General features: G+C 40.2%; 1 protein-coding gene across 1 annotated transcript in view; it reads left to right on the top strand.

Moving 5' to 3' along the window:
• The window catches only part of GNB4 (G protein subunit beta 4), a 69710-nt gene that overhangs the window by 25871 nt on the left and 23317 nt on the right, over positions 1-20522 (top strand). The window contains exon 2 of the mRNA XM_018047547.1: positions 7091-7187. Within this exon, the coding sequence (XP_017903036.1) occupies positions 7131-7187 (57 nt within the window). The 5' untranslated portion in view covers positions 7091-7130. The remainder of the gene's footprint in view (positions 1-7090; positions 7188-20522) is intronic.

Raw genomic sequence — 20522 nt, forward strand, 5'->3', positions numbered from 1 at the left:
ACATCCATACATGACTAGTGGAAAAACTTTCCACTAGCTTTGACTAGACGGACGTTTGTCGGCAAAGTAATGTCTCTGCTTTTTTAATACACTGTCTAGGTTGGTCATAGCTTTCCTTCCAAGGAGCAAGCATCTTTAAATTTCATGGCTGCAGTCAGCATCTGCAGTGATTTTGGAGCCCAAGAAAATAAGGTCTGTCTCTGTTTCCATTGTTTCCCCATTTATTTGCCATGAAGTGATGGGACTGGATGCTATGATCTTTGTTTTTTGAATGTTGAGCTTTAAGCTAACTGTTTCACTCTCCTCTTTCACCTTCATCATGAGGCTCTTTAGTTCCTCTTCACTTTATGCCATAAGGGTGGTGTCATCTGCATATCTGAGGTTATTGACATTTCTCCTGGCAATCTTGATTCCAGCTTGTGTTTCATCCAGCCCAGCATTTTGCATGAGGTACTCTGCATATAAGTTAAATAAGCAAGGTGAAAATATACAGCCTTGACGTATTCCTTTCCCAATTTGGAACCAGTCTGTTGTTCCATGTCTGGTTCTAATTGTTGCTTCTTGACCTGCATACAGATTTCTCAGGAGGCAGGTAAGGTGGTCTGGTATTCCCATCTCTTGAAGAATTTCCCACAATTTGTTGTGATCCACACAGTCAAAGTCTTTAGCATAGTCAGTGAAGCAGAAGTAGATGTTTTTCTGGAATTCTCTGCTCTTAGTCTGCCTGGCTATACCCAGTGAAGGCTTTTTCTTTAGTGGATGACTGTCTGACTGGTTTTCCATCTCCTGTCATTATTTTCCATATTTTTCTTTTCCCCACATGGGATTCACAATGCTTTATAAAATGGTTTGCCACTTACCTTATTTCTGTCCTTTATTAATGATTGTGGGTGCAAAGGACTGCAGGAGGGCAAGTAGTCTGATAACTATTTTCTCCCAACCAAAATAAATGCCCATAGAGACTTTGCCTCTCTGCTTTTGAGCATGCTGTTAGGTGTATATTTTGAGAGAGCTACTTAGTAAACTATACCTCATGCAACAATATTGCCCTCCAGAATTCACAATTTTTGTAGCCATATATCCACAGAGCCATTTCCAATAACCAGATTGGCCACTTCTTGAGGTCTTCCTCCTTCAAAGCATATTATTAGGATTTACCATATTAGGTTTCATCTGAGGGTATCCTCTTGCCTCTTTTTACTCTTATCAGCCCCTGGACTTGTCTGGAAGTAGTTTATAATCCACTAGTCTATTCTGGATGTAGTTTTTTGGTGGGGGGAGGTATATTCTCAGGAATACGACAGTTGTCAGATGAGACAAAAACATCAACAGAAAGTCTGTTTAATCAAGATATTCTCCCTCTTTAGTGACAGAACTAATATGAATGGATCAGGTCGGGGCTCTCCGAGAAACAGAATCAGGCATGACTTTCTTAACAGAAGAGAATCCACTTTGATCTAAGCCATTTTGTGCTTGAACAGGTCTCAGTAATTGATGATCTAAGGGAACAAAGTGGTCATGTATGGATGTGAGAGTTGGACTGTGAAGAAAGCTAAGCACCGAAGAATTGATGCTTTTGAACTGTGGTATTGGAGAAGACTCTTGAGAGTCCCTTGGACTGCAAGGAGATCCAACCAGTCCATTCTAAAGGAGATCAGTCCTGGGTGTTCTTTGGAAGGAATGATGCTAAAGCTGAAACTCCAGTACTTTGGCCACCTCGTGTGAAGAGCTGACTCATTGGAAAAGACTTTGATGCTGGGAGGGATTGGGAGCAGGAGGAGAAGGGAACAACAGAGGATGAGATGGCAAGATGGCATCACTGACTTGATGGACGTGAGTTTGAGTGAACTCCAGGGGTTGGTGATGGACAGGGTGGCCTGGCGTGCTGTGATTCATGGGGTCGCAAAGAGTCAGGTATAAAAGAGTCTGACACGACTGAGCGACTGAACTGATACTGAACTGATAATGGAACAAATGGCAACCCACTCCAGGTATTTTTGCCTTGAGGGTTCCATGGACAGAGAAGCCTGGAGGGCTGTGTAGTCCACAGGGTCACAAGAGTCAGACACTTAGTGACTAAACCAAGGGAACAAAAGAATGTCAGGCAAGAGAAGTAGCAATAGCAAAGATAATATATCAGTTTTAAAGACTACCAGTTTTGTTTCATTGGTGAAGATTAGCCCGAAGGGCTCGAGATCAACTAGAACCTAAGGGATGATGATATTGACCTCTTCTGACCCTTGTGACTTTAGTCAACTAAAGTTTAGTCTCTGTAGACCAGCCAGGCCTCTTCATGAATCTGCATGAACCCTTAGCTTAAAACTGCCTTAGTTTTGCTGCTGGGGAGATAACTGCTTCGGGAAAGATCCCCTGTGCTCTCCTTACCTGCTGTAAGTAGTAAATCCTTCCTACCAGTTTTTAAGTTGGTTGTGTCTTTTGGCGCAACACCCACCAGGAGGTGAACCCGGTTTTCAAGTAACACTAATCAGTTTTCATTAAAGAATGGAAAGTTAGTTCTTGTTTTTAGCAACAGGCTTGAAAGGCAGGGAAGGCTGCTGTGATATTTTTCAGAGATGAAAAGTTTGTGGTTGTCGTTTAGCAGAAGAAAAATAATTTTCACTCTTACCTTTCTGAGCTCTTGGCTGGGATGTCCTGTAATAAAAGATGAACAGGAGGAAAACAGAAGTATAGTGTGAGATACCCAGGGAAAAATGAGTAACGCCCTGAGGTACCCAGGCCACCAGCTTAAATACCATCTTCAGCTAAAGACAGAAGGAAGTTTGGGAGGTTAGAGGGTGGAAACCAGTCTTGAGAGGTTCCTAGGAAAAGCAAGGGTAAGGTTTGATGTGCAGATTGAAGACCTTGCCTTCTCCAATGATAAGACTTGTCATTTGGAGTCATCCCTCACTTATGATACCAAGAAGTACCCTTAAAGTTGGAGATTCCCTTCGTAGATGTTACTTTCCATTTCAAAGGGGGTGACTTCTACTGTTGTTTTCAGAGTTGCTCTCGTGTCTGTTTTTTCTCAAAATAATCCTCCTGCCCAAGAGGCATATTTTGGGGTGGCATATTTTGCTACCCTTCACTGGGCGCAAGCATCACAGGGGTTCTGATTTTGCTGTTTGGAAATTTTCTCAGAAAGTCCATTGCCTTATAATTGCCCCCTTATTTTCTATTATGCCTTAAACTTATGCTTAAACTTAGCTGAAGTTTAAGTTTTCTATTAAATAGAATATGAAGTTTACTATTAAATATGAAGTTTTCTGTTATGCTTAAACTTAGCTGAAGTCATTGGGCATGAGACTTGAGAATTCAGAATTCCGTATGAGGATATAGACTCAGATAAAGACAAGTCTGTTTGAAAGTTCCTCAAAAAAGGTGTGTAAGTGATGGTGAAACATAGAATCAGGGAGTTTTTTCTTTTTTTTTCTTAAAGGGAGAGACTTGAGTGTGTAGCCCCTAATGGAACGGATGCAGTTGGAAGTGAAATGCTCCCCACAGGGTGTTTGTTGAATGAAAATGAGGATGTATGACTTTACAGTAGACACACTAGCTTTCAAAGCCTGAATACACTGATCAATCGTAGCTTCACTAATAGCAGCATAGACAGTAAGTTCATTCTGATGTAATATGAAGTCTAGTCTCACCTAAGAGTATTCTTGCCAAACACATTTAGCTTGAATATCATCTAGCCTGTAGATGTAACTTCTTCCAATTTATAGATATTACAGAGGATAGAGAAGTGATACCATGAAGAAGTTAACAGAATGTGAGATGTTCTACAGGATAGGTCTCTCCAATAACTCTATTATCATAGAGAAAAAGGAAAGCAGGAGATGGATTCTTCTAGATGGAGAGATTTAGGAAATATAACTAAATGTATTATAGAGTCCTTAATTGGATCTTGATTTGAACAACTCTGACATAAAAGACCTTGGTGTGATAATGGGGGAAATTTGAAAATGGACTGGGTATTAGTTACTAGATAATTGTTAATATGGGAGGTTTGTTACTGGTATTAAGGTTTAGTAGGAAAATGTCTTGATATTTTTGGAAATGTGTACTGAAATATTTTAAAGTAGTTTGATGTCTGTGTTTTAAAAAATTTATGGAAGTATAAAAATTTATTTTATTTATATTTGATTTATAATGTGTTACTTTCTGCTATATAGCACAGTGATTCAGTTATACACAAATGTATATATTGTTTTTCATGTTCTTTCCCATTATAGTTTATCACAGGGTATTGAATATAGTTCCCTGTGCTATATAGTAGGACCTTGTTGTTTATCCATATATAGTTTGTGTCTGCTAATCCCTAACTCCCAATCCATCCTACCCATGCCTCTCCCCTTTGGCAGCCACAAGTCTGTTCTCCTTGTCTGCAAGTCTGTTTTTGTTTTGTATTAATAGATAAGTTCATTTCTGTCATATTTTAGATTCCATATATAAGTGATATCTTACAGTATTGTGATATCTTATGGTATTTGTCTTTCTCTGTCTGACTTATTTCACTTAGTATCATAATCTCTGGGTCCATCCATGTTGCTGCAAATGGCATTACTTTATTCTTTTTTTGGCTGAGTAATGTTCCACTGTAGATATGCAGCATATTTTCTTTATCCATTGATGTCTGTGGTTGACTTTAAAATACTTCAGCAAAAGGAACAAAAGTTGAAACAAACACAGTAACAATATTAACAATTTGTAAACCTTCATGGTGGACATTATGGATGTCCATTATACAGATTTCTCTACCTCTTTCTGTGTTTGCAATTTTTCTAAATAAAAAGACAAAAACAATTGAGAAAAGTGAGAGTTTCATGAACTAGGTGAAAAGGGATAATCAGAAGTATAAGGTTACTAAAAAGATAGGAATAGATAGAATTTAAATCTCAGGGGGAAGAATTGACCCAAATGACAGAAAACTCAGCTCCTCTATCATGAGGAGGACCTTTTATTATGGAAGCTCCTTCTGTTAAGGAAGGAAACTCCTTCTGTTAAGCTTCTATTAAAGAAGCTCCTTCTTCCCTTCTATTATGAGAATCGTTGATACTGAGCAGACGCAGTGGGTAAAAAGCTACATAGAGTAGCCAGCTAAAAAGCTTACTTGTATAAACTTGTAGAACTAATGTGCCCTCCCCTGTTTGACTTTTCAGTCAGTGTTTGGTGGTTTGAGCGCTGACTGAAAGAGAGGAGGGTGTTGGGTTTGTTGAAGCTGTGATTTTTGTCTGTTGAATGTGACCAAATAGAAGGGCAGGGGAAACTAGGGTGCTGGCAGAGTTGTCCGTGAAGTGCTGGACCTGGAATCTAGCCTGAGTGAGAAGGAAAGTGCAGCTTGGAACTCGAAGATGAGAAAGTTCTAGAGATCTAATGCACAGCATAGTGATTGCAGTCATCCATGCTGTGTTATGTACTTTAAAGCTGCTGAGAGACTAGACCTTAAATATTCTCTCCATAAAATAGAAATGATAATTATGTGATGCAAGAGAGGTGTTAATGCTTTGGTGGTGATCATATTGCAGAATACCAAATCAGCACGTTGTACATCTTAGATTTACACAAGGGGTAAAGGGGTCCAGTTGGGTGCACATGTGCTATCAGTGAAGGTTGTTCTGAGAACTAACATTTGAATCGAGGTAAAGGTGCAACAAATGAAAATATCAGGGGCGAGAGGCTTCCAGGCAGAGGTAAGAGCAGGTGCTGAGACTGAAGCTGGAGCCTGCCTAGTGTGTTCACTAAGAAAACTTTGTAATGTTAAGAAGGCTTTTGCGTGTCTGGACCAGAGAGAGGGGGGGAAGAGGGAGGATAGATATCATGTTAGAGGGATATATAACAGATTGTGTAAGAGTCTGCATTGATGTTGTTGTTTAGTCACCAAGTTGTGTCCAACTCTTTGTGACCCCATGGACCGTCTCCCACCAGGCTGCCCTGTGCATTGGATTTCCCAAGCAAGGAAACTGGAGCAGGTTACCATTTCCTTCTCCAGGGAATCTTTCTAACCCAGGGATTGAACATGCATCCCCTGCATTGCAGACAGATTCTACTGCTGAGCCACCAGGGAGGCATAAAGCTTTGTAGGTCAAGATAAACAGACTTTACGCTGAGTGGAGTGAAAAGCTATTGTAGAATTTCAAGCAGAAGAGTGACTTGTATTTTCAAAGGATCACTAGTTTGCTATGTTTAGAATAGACTGGAGAGTGGGCAAGGGAGATAGGAAGGAGACCCAGTGAACGATAGTGGTGACTTAGACCAAGGTTGGAGAGGCAATGGCACCCCACTCCAGTACTCTTGCCTGGAAAATCCCATGGATGGAAGAGCCTGGTAGGCTGCAGTCCATGGGGTCATGAAGAGTCAGATACGACTGAGCAACTTCACTTTCACTTTTCACTTTCATGCGTTGCAGAAGGAAATGGCAGCCCACTCCAGTGTTCTTGCCTGGAGAATCCCAGGGACGGCAGAGCCTGGTGGGCTGCCATCTGTGGGGTACCACTGAGTTGGCCACCACTGAAGCGACTTAGCAGCAGCAGCAGACCAAGGTAGAGTAGAGGTAATCAGAGTTGGTCAAATCCTGGATGTTTTTTGAAAGAATGCCTGACATGATTTGCTGGTGGATTAGAGGTAGGATATAGAAGAAACCGAACAGAGAAGTTAAGGGTGACTCCCAGGTTTTTGGCTTAAACATTTGAAAGGACAGAATTGCCATTTACAGAGATGAGAAAAACTTCAGGATGGTGTGGGGTTCACTTTTGAAGTAAGTTGAGGTGCCTTTTAGGCATCTAGGTCCGAATGTCTCTTGATATCTTTGGAACTGTTGTAAAGTGTTTCTCACTGGACTCAGTTCTAGTACTAATTGTCTGTAATTTAGTCTTGAATACTACTACTCAAGGTGTCTCTTCCATCCTCTCATCCCATTCCTCCATAAAATCTTTAGTAAATAATCTAGATCTGTATTTACTAAGCCATTTTAAGTTCTAGTAGTAATGATTGCATTTGAGATCAGAAGAACCAATTATATGTCAGTATTTAAAAAGTAGGTTAATACGTAAACAGAGAAGTGAATCAGTCTTCCTCTTTTTCTTTTGTACAGGGCTTTGATTTGTTAGTTTCTACCGTGAGGAAATTCAAGGATGAGTGAGCTGGAACAACTGAGGCAGGAAGCCGAGCAGCTACGGAATCAGATCCAGGTAAGAGCAAACTTTTTCATTTTGAAACTTTATTAACACTTTTATGAACTACTAGTGATGAACAATGGAGAAGGCAGTGGCACCCCACTCCAGTACTCTTGCCTGGAAAATCCCGTGGATGGAGGAGCCTGGTGGGCTGCAGTCCATGGGGTCGTGAAGAGTTGGACATGACTGAGCAACTTCACTTTCACTTTTCACTTTCATGCATTGCAGAAGAAAATGGCAACCCTCTCCAGTGTTCTTGCCTGGAGAATCCCAGGGACGGGGAAGCCTGGTGGGCTGCCATCTGTGGGGTCGACAGAGTCGGACACGACTGAAGCGACTTAGCAGCAGTGATGAACAAAATTTGAATATTAGTTTGCATATATTAAATAATTTTTGAAGTGAGAAATGGTCACTTTGTTTTTATCATGCCTCTAAAGAACACCCCAAAAGTCATTTCTAACAAATACCTATGTGGACCAGTAACCTCTCTGTCCCTAAGAGGTTAATATTGTACATGTAATCCCTGCTGACATCATCCTCTTCTACTCACCTGGAATCACAAAATTAGTGCTTTTGAACTGTAGTGTTGGAGAAGACTCTTGAGAGTCCCTTGGACTGCCGCTAAGTCACTTCAGTCATGTCCGACTGCAAGGAGATCAAACCAGTCAATCCTAAAGGAAATCAACCCTGAATATTCATTGGAAGGACTGATGCTGAAGCTGACGCTCCAATACTTTGGCCACCTGATGCGAAGAGCTAACTCGTTAGAAAAGACCCTGATGCTGGGAAGGACTGAAGGCAGGAGAAGAGGATGACAGAAGATGAGCTGGTTGGATGGCATCATCAACTCAATGGACACGAGTTTGAGCAAGCTCCAGGACATGGTAAAGGCCAGGGAAGCCTGGCGTGCTGCAGTCCATGGGGTCTCAAGGAGTCGGACAGACTGAACAACAACAGTACAATGAGGCAGATATTATATTGTAATATACTAGAAAATTAATCTCTAAAACGTTAGATTGCAGAAAAATATTAAAAGTAATTAGTGGCATAATGCTGCTTCTAAGTTGCTTTAGTTGTGTCCAACTCTTTGTGACCCCGTGGACTGTAACCCTTCAGGCTCTTCTGTCCTTGGGGTTCTCCAGGCAAGAATACTGGAGTGGGTTGCTGTTTGCTGCTCCAGGGGATCTTCCTAACCCAGGAATCAAACCCGTGTCTCTTTTGTCTCCTGCATTGTCTGGCGAGTTCTTTACCACTTGCGCCACTTGGGAAGTCCAGTGGCATAATAAAGACAAGTCTGTCTTCTTTACTCTTGGAAGTCAACTCAAAACAGTAAAGAGCATGAGGAACAAATACAACTTCATCTTTAACAAAATTTAACACTCAGAACTTCAGACCCTAATATAAGGAGGGAAAGTCATCAAATATCAGGGTGTGGACAGGCTCTAAAAGGAGAATTCTGAGGCTGTGAATCTTATATTCCCACAGGGACAGCATCATTCCTTTCTTTTGGAACAATGGAAACATGCATCTCTGGACTGAGGAATAACAAGGAAGGCAGAGATAAAAAGGAAAGGGTATAGACATGCCATCTTTTAGGAAGCTCTTGGTGAGCAGGGTAGAGGAGAGACTAAATTGTGTGTAGTGTGGTGCTACCTACTTTCCACAGGGAAAAGTAAGAGTTAAACAACTTATAAATGAAGAACCTCATTATGAAGCAGGAAGAATCCAAGTTATTAGTAACTTGGAACACTGCTGTGATCCTCCAATATGAGCGATATGAATCTTTTGCAGCAGTAATTTCAGAATACTTACCTAATTTAAAAGTTAAGATTTGAAAAAAAAAGGAACAATTATAGGATCTATGCAGAGGTATTACAGGAAGGAGAGGAAGGGAGTAGAAAAAACAAGGGATGGGTAAAGAACAACCAGCAGAAAAATGTTGATATGAGTGGATTAATACTATAATCAGTCTTCAGTTCAATTGCTCAGTCATGTCCGACTCTGCGACCCTGTGGAGCGCAGCATGCCAGGCCTCCCTGTCCATCACCAATTCCCAGAGTTTACCCAAACTCATGTCCATTGAGTCGGTGATGCCATCCAACCATCTCATCCTCTGTCATCCCCTTTTCCTCCCGCCTTCAATCTTTCCCAGCATCAGGGTCTTTTCCAACAAGGCAGTTCTTTGCCTCAGGTGGCCAAAGTATTGGAGTTTCAGTTTCAACATCAGTCCTTCCAATGAACACTCAGGACTGATATCCTTTAAGATGTACTGGTTGGATCTCCTTGCAGTCCAAGGGACTCTCAAGAGTCTTCTCCAACACCACAGTTCAAAAGCATCAATTCTTTGGTGCTCAGCTTTCTTTATAGTCCAACTCTCACATCCATACATGACCACTGGAAAAACCATAGCCTTAACGAGATGGACCTTTGTTGGCAAAGTAATGTTTCTGCTTTTTAATATGCTGTCTAGGTTGGTCATAACTTTGCTTCCAAAGAGCAACCAGTCTTATTCCCAGGAATTCAGGAAGTTAATGATTTAGGTGTGAATGAGAACTCTGAGTGGATACCTTAGGTGTCTAAACAAAGCTGTCAAAGGGGGATTTATTTTGCCTGGGATGATCAGAGAAGGCTTCATAGGCTAATCTCTGAGTTAAATGTTGCTGCCACCACCAGAATAGATTCTCCAGCATCTCTTTATCTCACTTGTTCCAGATCCTGAGCAGGAGTGACTGACTGGCCAAGCACATTGGTCATATGGCCATCTCATTTTTTAAAATTCTGTTCTCTGTATCTGTAAGCTTGGGTGTTTTTTTGTTTGTTTGTTTGATTGAGCATGTGAGATTGTATGGTATTTGTCTTTCTCTGTCTGACATATTTCTCTTTTAGTGTAATGCCCTCAAAGTCCATCCATGTTGTCAGCACAAGTGGCAAGATATTCTTTTTTATGGCTGAGTAACATTCCACTGTGTGTGTGTGTCCTTTCATCTGTCAACAGATACTTGGTTGTTTCCTTATGGTGATTATTATAAATAATCTGCAGTGAACATGGGGATGAGTATATCTTTTTAAGTTAAGGTTTTTGTTTTCTTTAGATAAATACCTAGAAGTGGAACTGCTAGATAATATGGTGGTTCTTTTTATAATTTTCTGAGGAACCTGTATACTAATATACTATTTTCCATAGTGGCTGCACCAATTAACATTCCCTAGCTAACAGCACTCAAGTTTCCCTTTTCTCCACATCCTCATTGACACTTGTTATTCTGTCTCTCTTAAAAATTTTTTTTTGTTTTTCTGTTTTTAATTTTCATATTTTGGCTGCACTATGCAGCATGTGGGCTCTTGGTTCCCCAGTCAGGGATGGAACCCATGCCCCCTGCATTGCAAGCACAAAGTCTTAACCTCTGGACCCCTAGGGGAGTCCTTCTCTTCTTTTTGATGATAGCCATTCTGACAGATGTGAGATACTATCTCATTGTGGTTTAAATTTTCATTTCCCTGGTGATCAGTGATTTGAGCAAGTTTCACCTATCTGTTGACCCATCTATATGTCTTTTTTGGAAAAATGGTGTAAGATAGTGGTCCAGTTTCATTCTTTTGCATGTAGCTGTCCAGTTTTCCCAACACCACTTATTGAAGAAACTGTCTTTTCCCCACTATATATTCTTGGCTCCTGAGTTGTAAGTTAATTGATCATAAATGGGTGGGTGTGTTTCTGTGCTCCCTATTCTGTTTCATTGATCTGTGTGTCTGTTTTTGTGCCAGTATGATATTATTTTGATTACTATAGATTTGTAATATGTTAATGCCTGGAAATCAAGGCATGTGATACCTCCAGCTTTGTTCTTTCTCAAGACTGCATTGGCTGTTTGGGGTCTTTTCTGGTTTTATACAAATCTTCGGATTATATGTTCTGTTTCTTTGAAAAATGGTATTGGGATTTTGATAGAGATTGCATTGGATGTAGGTTGTTTCTGGTAGCATGTGCGTTTTAACAGTATTCTTCCAGTCCATTGAGCACAGAATGTCTTTCCACTTATCTGTGTCACCTTCAGTTTCTTTCTCAGTGTCTGAGTTTGCGGGGTACAGGTCTTCTGTGTGCTTAGTCTCTCTGTTGTGTCCGACTCTTTATGACCCCATGGACTGTAGCCTGCCAGGCCTCTCTATCCATGGGATTTCCCAGGCAAGAATACTGAAGTGGGTTGCCATTTCCTACTCCAGGGCATCTTCCTGACACAAGGATCGAACCTGCGTCTCCTGTGCCTCCTGCATTGGCAGGCGGATTCTTTACCATTGCACCCTCTGGGAAGCCCACAGGTCTTTACCTTCTTGGATGAATTTAGGTGATTTATCCTGTTTGATGTAACTGTAAATGGGATTGTTTTCTTAGTTTCTCTTTCTGATGTTTCATTATTAGTGTATAGAAATGCAGCAGATTTCTATATACTTATTTTGTATATTTCTGTGTAATTGTATGTTTACATATTTTTATATATATGCAACTTTACCAAATTCCTTTATTAGTTCTTAGTTTTTGATTGAGTCTTTAGTGTTTTCTGTATGTAATATCATGTTATTTGCAAGTAGTGATAGTTTTACTTCTTCCTATCAAGTTTTAATGCCCTTTGTTGTATTTCTGTTTGGGTTTGCAATACTATGCTGAATCACAGTGGCAAGAGTGGGCATCTGTGTCTTGCTCCTGATCTTAGAGGAAAAGCTTTAAGCTTTCCACCATTGAGTATGATGTTATATACGCATGGTGCTGTATACGTCATATTTATCATGTTGAGGTACATTCCATCCATGTCCACTTTGTTGAGAGGTTTTTTTTTTTAACCATAAATGGATATTGAATTTTGTCAAAAGCTTTTTCTGCATGTGTTGAGATAACTGTATGACATTTATCCTTCATTTTGTTAATGTAGTTATATCACATTGATTTGTGGGTGTTGAACTGTACGTACATCCCTTGAAGAAATCCCATGTGATCATGGTGTGTGATCCTTTTGATGTATTGTTGAATTCAGTTTGCTAATACTTTGTTGAGGATTTTTGAATCTATATTCATCATGGATGTCAGCGTGCAGTTTTCATTTCTTGTGATGTTCTTGTCTGAAGTGCTTGGCCGATTATTTGGTCACATGTCAATTTAATTTAGTTCTCGTAGCGACCCTGTGAGGTAGATGGTCCTGCTTCATTTCGTAGTTGAGGAAACTGAGCCTCAGTGAGATTAAGGAACTTGTGAAGGTGACATAACTTTGCAGTGGTAGGTTCAGGACTCAAGCCAGGTGTATTCTGGTTCCAGAACCGGTGCCATGGGTACCGCTATGGACCTGCCTCCCAGCCGGGTCTAACATCTGGCTTTGTAGCCTGTGCTATAGCCACATGAATTTCTTGTCATTCCCTGAGCATGCACAGCTCTTTTCTGCTTTCTTTCTTTTTTCCAAATCTTTTACTTTGCCTGGAATTATACTTCCTCTGCTCTAATTTTGCTCCTGGGACTTCCATTCATTGAATCCTAGTCTTCCTCTAAAAAGCCACCTCAAAGTCCTCCACTTGTATTTCTTTTTCTTTTGCTGGAAGGCAGCATGGCCTGATGGAAAAGTGCATGGATTCCGTCTTTTAATTATTTTGTGATCAGGATACATTTACAGATTTTTTTGATGCTCAGTACCTTTGCTGTAGAGTATGAATACTAAAGCCCGCTATGTAGGTTTATGGAGAAGAATGAAACAAATGACACGTAACGGATTTAGACCAGTGCCAGTAAGTGGCAGTTCTTTGTACAGCTCTTTAGATTTGTGTTATAGGGTTAATTGCAGCTTGCTTTGTATTATAGTTCCTTGTGCCTGTTTGCTTCCACCACCTGTGTCTGACTGGAAAATTCTGTGTCTTAATCATCTTTATATCTCACCAGCATCCAAGTAGAATGTCATGAGCATATAGCTCACTGAATCATCTTACATGATTTCAAGTAACCACATATATGTAAAATACCACATAGTTTTCAGTTTAATGTCATGCTATAATTAAAAATCCTTTCTTCCTTCTTTCCTTTTTTTCTCTCTTAATTCCAGAAATATAACTTAACTGTATGTTTAACTAAGATATAAACACATGACATAATAGAACTGTATGCTATTTGGTACAGTACATGATTCATTAAAAAAGTTTGTGTTTTATATTTGAGTATCATTGATTAACCATGATTCATTTTAAATTGAAAAAAACAAATAGAAAAAACATAGATTTTCTTTTGTAATTTCTGCTTGTTTGGAGTGAGAAGCAGCACTTTTCTCTTACGTTGCACAAAGATGTTAATATCAGAGCTTGCATTTCTTAAGATGAACAGTAAGAAATTCAGCTGTTAATTGGGAATGAACCCCTTATATTCAGTTTTACAGTGAATATAACTGTTCATTAGACCAAGTTCAATAATGTTCACTTGCAGTGTTTTAATTGTGTTGTTAATATTAAGGCTAGCTCTGTGAGGGCAGGGATTTTTGGTCTGCTGCTGTTTCCATGGTGCCTAGAGTAGTACCTGACACAGTGTACAACAGACATTTTTTATTGAATGACTGAATTAAGAAAAATAACCTAAACAATGATAGTTCATTTTCATAAAGCTTAAAATCAGAGAGCTCTTTTTATAGAATTTAGTCTTCAACTGCACCATTTTTGGACATGGCTCAGGCCATCACTGTCATTTCTGAAAGTTCTTTTCATTGTAGGAGAGTGGGCTAAATTATTCCCTGCCAAATCAGGTTTCTAAACCCATAATTAAACTGAGAATGAGAGAATCAAATCATATGTTTGTGTAACTACTTATGAACACCTTTATATAGAAATATTCTAAGTGTTTATAAATAGGTCAAAGGCCACCAAAAAGATCATATATCCCTTTAGCCTTTGTTGCAGGTGATAGGTGGCATTTTTCCCCTGAATGAATGGAACAAGTTGTCCTTTGGGGACATTAATTCAACAAATAGTGCCTGCAAAGCACAGTGGGGAAAAACAGAGTTGAAGACAATACTACCCTAACCTTTAGGGGAAAATGTTTGGAACAAATCTAGTTGGAAAAATGAATTGTGCTTCCCCATGTTATATGGGGCTTCCCTGATGAAGAAAGTTGGTAAAGAATCTGCCTGCAATGCAGGAGACCCTGGTTTGATTCCTGGGTGGGGAAGATCTGTTGGAGAAGATCTGGGTTCGATCCCTGGGTTGGGAAGATCCCCTGGAGAAGGGAAAGGCTACCCACTTTAGTACTGGTTGGATCTCCTTGTGGTTCAGGGACTCTCAAGAGTCTTCTCCAACACCACAGTTCAAAAGCATCAATTCTTTGGTGCTCAGCTTTCTTTATAGTCAAACTCTCACATACACAATGACTACTGGAAAAACCATAGCCTTGACTAGACAGACCTTTGTTGGCAAATAGTAATATCTCTGCTTTTTAATATGCTATCTAGGTTGGTCATAACTTTCCTTCCAAGGAGTAAGCATCTTTTAATTTCTTGGCTTCAGTCACCATCTGCAGTGATTTTAAAGCCCCCCAAAATAAAGTCAGCCACTGTTTCCACTGTTTCCCCATCTATTTGCCATGAAGTTATGGGACTGGATGCCATGATCTTAGTTTTCTGAATGTTGAGCTTTGAGCTAACTTTTTCACTCTCCTCTTTCATTTTCATCACAAGGCTTTTTAGTTCTTCTTCACTTTCTGCCGTAAGGTGTCATCTGCATATCTGAGGTTATTGATATTTCTCCTGGCAATCTTGATTCCAGCTTGTGCTTCATACAGCCCAGTGTTTCTCATGATGTACTCTGCATAGAAGTTAAATAAGCAGGGTGACAATATACAGCCTTGAAGTACTCCTTTTCCTATTTGGAACCAGTCTGTTGTTCCATGTCCTATTCTAACTGTTGCTTCTTGACCTGCATACAGATTTCTCAAGAGGCAGGTTAGGTGGTCTGGTATTCCCATCTCTTTCAGAATTTTCCAGTTTATTGTGATCCACACAGTCAAAGGCTTTGGCGTAGTCAGTAAAGCAGAAGTAGATGTTTTTCTGGAACTCTCTTGCTTTTTTGATGATCCAGCGGATGTTGGCAATTTGATCTCTGGTTCCTCTGCCTTTTCTAAAACCAGCTTGAACATCTGGAAGTTCATGGTTCACATACTGTTGAAGCCTAGCTTGGAGAATTTTGAGCATTACTTAACTAGCGTGTGAGATGAGTGCAATTGTGCAGTAGTTTGAGCATTCTTTGACATTGCCTTTCTTTGGGATTGGAATGAAAACTGACCTTTTCCAGTCTTGTGGCCACTGCTGAGTTTTCCAAATTTGCTGGCATATTGAGTGCTCAAAGCATCATCTTTTAGGATTTGAAATAGCTCAGCTGGAATTCCATCACCTCCACTAGCTTTGTTCATAGTGATGCTTCCTAAGGCCCACTTGACTTCGCATTCCAGAATGTCTGGCTCTAGGTGAGTGAACACACCGTCGTGATCATCTGGGTCATGAAGATCTTTTTTGTACAGTTCTCCTGTGTATTCTTGCCACCTCTTCTCCCCACTAGTAGCCGCTAATTTGTTCTTTATTTTTAAGTCTTCCTTTTTGTTGTATTCACTAGTTTGTTTTATTCTTTAGATTACACATATAAGTGATATCATGCAGTGTTTCTCTGGCTTATTTCACTTAGCATGATACCACCTAAGTCCATCCATATTATTGCAAATGGCAAAATTTCATTCTTTTTTATGACTGAATAGTATTCCATTATATGTGTATGTGTGTGTATGTATTTTCTTTATGCATCATCTGTTGTCGGGCATTTAGATTGTTTTCATATCTTGGCAATTATAAAGAATGCTGCTATGAACATTGGGATACATGTATCTTTTTAAAGTAGTGTTTTCAGGGGTGTTTTTGGATAAATACTCAGGAATGGAATTGCTGAGTCAAGTGGTGTGTCTGTTTTTAGTTTCAGTTTAATTTTATTATTGGGGTATAGTTGATTTACAGTGACCATGTTAATTCCAGGTATACAGCAAACTGATTATCTTTCTGTCAGTTTAGTTTATTTCTCTCCCTCTGTTCTTATCTCATTGCAACACAAATTTGGAATGGTAGACTAAATGGTTTAAAACAACAGGCAAGTTACACCTCAGTTACAGCTCAAGCAGACTGAACTTTTATTAAACAGACACTCCCTAGACATGGGAGCAGGCTGACCCCAGAGTCAAAAGGTTTCCCTTTTTTGTACTTCCCCTCTCCTCCTTTTGGTTCTGCCCAATGCAAAATAGGGCTTTAACCACCACCAGTCAGGAAAGGGAATGCAAATGGACATATTCAAGTCTGATTGACAGTTGCAGGCTATATAGCAACAGGCTTTGTTGCACATGTCTTCCCATAATTCAGTCTGTTGTTACCAGATGTATGTATGTATGGAACATTAAGTTCAGTTCAGTCCAGTCACTCAGTCGTGTCCAACTCTTTGTGACCCCATGACTCGCAGCATGCCAGAAATCCTTAATGGCTTCCTAGCTGCCTAAGGTTACTTAAGTAAGCCCCTGTGGTTTTTTTTTTGTATCCGCTGTGTGCTTAAGGCGCTTGTGAGAAGTTGGAAAAGTCTCTGTGGTAATTTTTGTAGGATATCTGTGAGCTCCCTTGGGCATGTCTGCGATGGGGTTTAAAGGTTAGCTTGCATCCTTTTCACCTAGGCCACCCCTCATCACTCATGCCTAACTTCCTACCTAACGTATCCAATCATTTTAAGATTCTTTTCCATATAGGTTATTACAGAATAATGAGTAGAGATTCGAGTGCTATGCAGTAGGTCTTTGTTGATGATCTAGTTTATATATAGTAGTGTGTATGTATTAATCTGGAACTCCTAATTTATCCCTCTCCCTTCATCTTTTCTGTTTGGGAAGCATACTTTTTTTTTTTTTAAGTCTGTGAGTCTTTTTCTGTTTAGTAAATAGGTTCATCTGTAATCATCTTTTTTTTTTTTTTTTTTTTTTTTTTTTGGCCAGGCTGTGTGGCATGCAGGATCTTAATTCCCTGACCAGGGATTGAACCCATGTCCCCTGAAGTGGACAATCATAGTCCTAACCACTGGACCGCCAGGGGATTCCCTGTAATCTTTTTAGATTCCACGTATCAGTAATTATCATACAATATTTGTCTTTCTCTGTCTGACTTACTTCACTTACATGATAATCTCTAATCTCTGGGTCCATTGTTGTTGTTGCAAATGGCCTTATTTCAGTGTTTGTTATGGATGCATAATACTCCATTGTATATATGTGTACCATCTCTTCTTTATCCATTTATCTATTGATGGACATCTAGGTTGTTTCCATGTGCTGGCTGTTGTAAATGGTGCTGCAGTGAACATTGACATGCCTGTATCTTAAAAAAAACTTTTTATTTATTTTTGGCTGCACTGGGTCTTTGTTGCTGTGTGCAGGCTTTTTCTCTAGTTGTGGCGAGCAGGGGCTGCTATCTAGTTGCAGTGCGTGGGTTTCTCATTGTGGTGGCTTCTCTTGTTGTGGGGCATAATGATAGCTTAGGAGAACGATTCTTGATCGCCTAAGATTTAGCTTCAGGACCAGGGACCAGGCTTGATCACTCAGGAACTTTTGTGTAGCAGACTTTTAAAGTATAAAAGGGGACAGAGAAAACTGACATAGACATCAGAAGGGGGACAGAGAGTGCCCTGCTTCGCCTAGTCTTTGCAAGGGAGCTTTATACCTTGTTACAATAAAGGGTTTTACCAGACCCACTCCCATAGTATAAGATAACAGGATTAGAACTAACAATAGAAAGATGTTACCAGACCCACTCCTCCAACATACATCTTAACAAGATGAGTCAGAAGGTCCTTGTTAAGGAGAAACATGTCCTTAAGCAAGATACATTGTTATACTGACTAATACAAAGCAATGTGGAAAAAAAAAGTCCTTTTCTCCTCCTTGAGAACCTCAGACCCCTTTCTCCTATTCAAGGGCCCTGGACCTTTTCCTCCTCAAGGGCCCCAGACTACTTATCAACCTACCTAAGGATGAGCTTTGAGATTGGAATGAAAACTGACCTTTTCCAGTCCGGTGGCCACTGCTGAGTTTTCATTCCAATCCCAAAGAAAGGCAGTGCCAAAGAATGTTCAAACTACCATACAGTTGCACTCACCTCACATGCTAGTAGAGTAATGCTCAAAATTCTCCAAGCTAAGCTTCAGCAGTACATGAACGATGAACTTCTAGATGTTCAAGCTGGATTTAGAAAAGGCAGAGGAAGCAGAGATCAGCTTGCCAACATCTGTTGGATCATCAAAGAAGCAAGAGAGTTCCAGAAAAACATCTATTTCTGTGTTGTTGACTATGTCAAAGCCTTTAACTGTGTAGATCACAACAAACTGTGGGAAAATTCTTCAAGAGATGGGAATACGAACCACCTTACCTGCCTCCTGAGAAATCTGTGTGTAGAACTGGACATGGAACAACAGACTGGTTCCAAATAGGGAAAGGAAGGAGTACGTCAAGGCTGTGTATTGTCACCCTGCTTATTTAACTTATATGCAAAGTACACAGTGCGAAATGCTGGGCTGAATGAAGCACATGCTGGAAGTAAGATTGCTCGGAGAAATATCAATAACCTCAGCTATGCAGATGACACCACCCTTATGGCAGAAATTGAAGAGCTAAAGAGCCTCTTGATGAAAGGAAAAGAGGAGAGTGAAAAAGTTGGCTTAAAATTCAACATTCAGAAAACTAAGATCATGGCATATGGTCACATAACTTCATGGCAAATGGATGGCTAAACAATGGAAACAATGAGAGACTTTATTTTGGGGGGCTCCAAAATCACTGCAGATGGTGGCTGCAGCCATGAAATTACAAGACGCTTGCTCCTTGGAAGAGAAGCTATGATCAACCTACACAGCATATTAAAAAGCAGAGACATTACTTTGCTGGCAAAGGTCTGTCTAGTCGAAGCTATGGTTTTTCCAGTAGTCGTGTATGGATGTGTGAGTTGAACTATAAAGCTGAGCACTGAAGAATTGATGCTTTTGAACTGTGGTGTTGGAGAAGACTCTTGAGAGTCTCTTGGACTACAAGGAGATTAAACCAGTCAATCCTAAAGGAAATCAGTCCTGAATATTCATTGGAAGGACTGATGCTGAAGCTGAAGCTCCAATACTTTGGCCACCTGATGTGAAGAACTGACTGACTCATTGGAAAAGACCCTGATGCTGAGAAAGATTGAAGGCAGGAGGAGAAGGGGACGACAGAGGATGAGATGGTTGGATGGCATCACTGACTCGATGGCCATGAGTTTGAATAAGCTCCAGGAGTTGATGATGGACTGGGAAGCCTGTTGTGCCACACACAGTCTGTGGGGGCGCAGAGAGTCGGACATGACTGAGCGAGTGAACTGAACTGAAGGATGAGCTCTCTCAGTACGGTGCACTAGTTTCAGTAGTTGCTGCACGCAGGCTCAGTAGTTGTGGCATGCTGGCTTAGTTACCTCTTGGCATGTAGAATCTTCCCAGAGCAGGGACTGAGCCCATGTTCCCTGCAGTGGTAGGTGAATTCTTAGCTGCTGAACCACCAGGGAAGTCTGTGCATGTATCTTTTTGAATTGCAGTTTTCTCTGGATATATGTCCAGGAGTGGAATGCTGGATTATTTGCTAGTTCTATTTTTAGTTTTTTAAGGAACCTCCATACTGTTCTCTATCGTGGCTGTACCAATTTATATTCTCACCAACAGTGTAGGAGGGTTCCCTTTTCTCCACACCCACGTCAGCATTCATTGTTTGTGGACTTTTACATGACGGCCTTTCTTAACTTGTGTGAGGTGGTATCTCATTTTAGTTTTGATTTGCATTTCTCTAAAAATTAATGTACAACAAATGAGGCAAGAATATACAGTAGAGAAAAGACAGCCTCTTCAATAAGTGGTGCTGGAAAGACTTGAAGAGCTACATGGAAAAGAATGAAATTAGAACATTCTGTAACACAAGTGAGACCTAATTAAATTTAAAAGTTTTGTACAGCAAAAGAAGCCATAAACAAAATGAAAGACAACCCTCAGCATGGGAGAAAATATTTACGAGTGAAGCAGTCAACATGGGATTATTCTCCAAATTATATAAACTGCTCTTATAGCTCAATATGAAAGAAATAAACAACCCATGCAAATGGTGAAAGATCTAAATAGAGATTTCTCCAAAGAAGACAGAGAGATGGCTAAAAGGCACATGATAAGGTGGTCAGCGTTGCTAATTATTAGAGAAATGCGAATCACAACTACAGTGAGGTATTATCTCGAAACAGTCAGAATGGCCATCATCAA

This window comes from Capra hircus, chromosome 1 (genome assembly GCF_001704415.2).
Source record: "Capra hircus breed San Clemente chromosome 1, ASM170441v1, whole genome shotgun sequence".
In the NCBI taxonomy this organism is placed as follows: Eukaryota; Metazoa; Chordata; class Mammalia; order Artiodactyla; family Bovidae; genus Capra; species Capra hircus.